Source organism: Penaeus japonicus, unplaced genomic scaffold, assembly GCF_977035675.1.
Source record: "Penaeus japonicus unplaced genomic scaffold, GWHDUDI00000001_assembly GWHDUDI00000023, whole genome shotgun sequence".
NCBI lineage: Eukaryota > Metazoa > Arthropoda > Malacostraca > Decapoda > Penaeidae > Penaeus > Penaeus japonicus.
Genome location: NW_028234425.1, coordinates 33,979,672 through 33,982,171, shown reverse-complemented (window position 1 = coordinate 33,982,171; position 2,500 = coordinate 33,979,672). Strand labels below are relative to the sequence as shown.

The 2,500-nt window shown below is 33.6% G+C and overlaps 1 protein-coding gene across 1 annotated transcript in view; it reads right to left on the bottom strand.

Annotated features, from left to right (window-relative positions):
- Nucleotides 1–2,500, bottom strand: part of LOC122256506 (uncharacterized) — a 34,684-nt gene that overhangs the window by 7,835 nt on the left and 24,349 nt on the right. Inside the window, exons 20-22 of the mRNA XM_086550512.1 lie at nt 1,872–2,012; nt 784–900; nt 445–573 (exon numbers count right to left, since the gene is read on the bottom strand). Of these exons, the coding sequence (XP_086406638.1) occupies nt 445–573; nt 784–900; nt 1,872–2,012 (387 nt within the window). The remainder of the gene's footprint in view (nt 1–444; nt 574–783; nt 901–1,871; nt 2,013–2,500) is intronic.

Sequence of the window (2,500 nt, the reverse complement as noted above, 5' to 3'; positions counted from 1 at the left end):
CTATCTCTATCTCTATCTCTCTCTCTCTCTCTCTCTCTCTCTCTCTCTCTCTCTCTCTCTCTCTCTCTCTCTCTCTCTCTCTCTCTCTCTCTCTCTCTCTCTCTCTATCTCTATCTCTATCTCTATCTCTATCTCTATCTCTATCTCTATCTCTATCTCTATCTCTATCTCTATCTCTATCTCTATCTCTATCTCTATCTCTATCTCTATCTCTATCTCTATCTCTATCTCTCTCTCTTTCCTTTTATTTTTTCAGTTGTATATCATTTTTTTTCTTTCTTTTACCAATTGTTTTATTAATAAGATTTTTCTCTTCTATGTTCAGTGACACATAGATATATAATTCTATAAATCCATACACAGATACTGACTGAACCAACATATATATAGCTAATACCACCCCCCCCCACCAAAAAAAAAAAAAAAAAAAAAAAAAACACTTACATTCATGGCACTGGGTTCCCTGTCTCCCGGGAGTGCATGAACAAGCCCCCGTCACGTGGTCGCATGGTTCCTCATTGCCACATTCACACCGCTCGTTGCATTCCTCGCCGAAGAATCCAACAGGACAAACTGACAAAGGAAAATAACGAGAGAGAGAAAAAAAAAATTACCAGAGGCTATTAATTAAAAGACCTGCAATCAACATAACAGTAATCGAAATCCAATGACATATTTTCCAAACATAGCCGCAAATAAAAGCAAAACTTATACTAGAATAGATAAACAGACAGATGAATTAATAAACAAAATAGATACGAACAACAGAAAAAGAATACTCACTGAACTGGCACTTATCTCCAGTGAATCCTGGAGCGCAGTGGCACTCCCCGGTGACGTGGTGGCACTGTGCCCCGTGCTCACAGTCGCACACTTGCTCGCACTCTCGACCCCAGAAACCTGCGGGGTAATTAGTTGCATATCATCATCGTCTGCATTGCCGTGGACCGTCATTATCATTGGTATAAGGGGTAGTAGAGTTAATGATAATAATGATAATGATAATGATGATAATGTAATAATGATAATGATAATGATAATAATGATAATGATAATGATGATAATGTAATAATGATAATGATAATGATGATAATGTAATAATGATAATGATAATGATGATAATGTAATAATGATAACAATAATGATAACAATAATAACAATAATAATGATAATGATAATGATAATAGTAATGATAATATTGGTAAAAATTATAATGATAATAATGATGATAATGACAACAATGATAATGACGATAATAATCATATTTATAATAATAATGTTAGTGTTAATGAGAATGATAATAATAATGATAATGATAATGATGACTATGATAATGATAACAACAATAATTATCATAATGATAATAATAATTATAACAGGGATAATAAATATTATTGATATTTATCATTATCATTATTGTTATCATAATTATAATTATTGTTATTATTATTCTTGTTTATCTTTATCATTACCATTACTATTTTCATCATTATCATTCCTATCACCATCGTCATCATCACCATTATAATTATCACTATAATTAGCATTATCATTATCATAACTATTAATACTCTCATCATTACTATTATCAGTATCATTACTACAATCATTATCACAGAACAAATGATAACACTATAGAAATATTCCCGACACTGATTAACTTTCCATCACCTGCTAAGTATATAAGAAGAACAAACAGACCCTTTTCTGCCCCAAAAGAAAAAAATAAATAAACAAATAAACACAACGTGGATAGATGTTAAAACGACGCTTTCACACTTAAAGAAACTAAGAAATAAAAGAACGAACGAAAATATAAATAAATCAACGCTTTCACACTTCAATAATACATCATAAACTCATAAACTCACCCTGATGGCACGGTTTATGGCACTTCTTCCCCCTCCACCCGGGCTGGCACTCACAGGCACCCGTGACTGGATCGCAGTGGCCCTCGTTGTGGCACTCGCACGCCAACACACATCCGGGACCAAAGCTGCCTTCGTCACAGCCTGAGGCAAGGTGTGTTAATGTAAATAGGGTTTTAAAGAAAATCTATTTATATCATATTCTATATTCTATAATTCGGATTTTATGTTTTGTACTTATATCATACTGATATATTTTTATGTTACTATATTTTTTAGGTTGATTTTGGGTTGTACCCTGAAGAAAACGGGGTGGGAGTGGTTTCGGCAAGACTATGAGGGTTTAATCAGAATTATGTGGTTTCATGTGATTTTGAGTTGCAGCCTAGGACATTTTTTTTCGGTCGGGACCCAAAGGACGGGAAACAGTGAATGTAAAAAGTTCATAGGAATTTCATGGGAATTAGAACTAATTTGGGGTTGATTTTGGGTCGTAGCCTGAAATAAGGGGGTTTAGGAATTTAGGAATTTAGGAGTCACAAGGACTTTGGATGATTTTGTGGTGTAGCCTGGAGAAAGAAGAGGGGGGGTTGAGTGTAATAATATAATGATTTTATGAAAACTTAAATAAT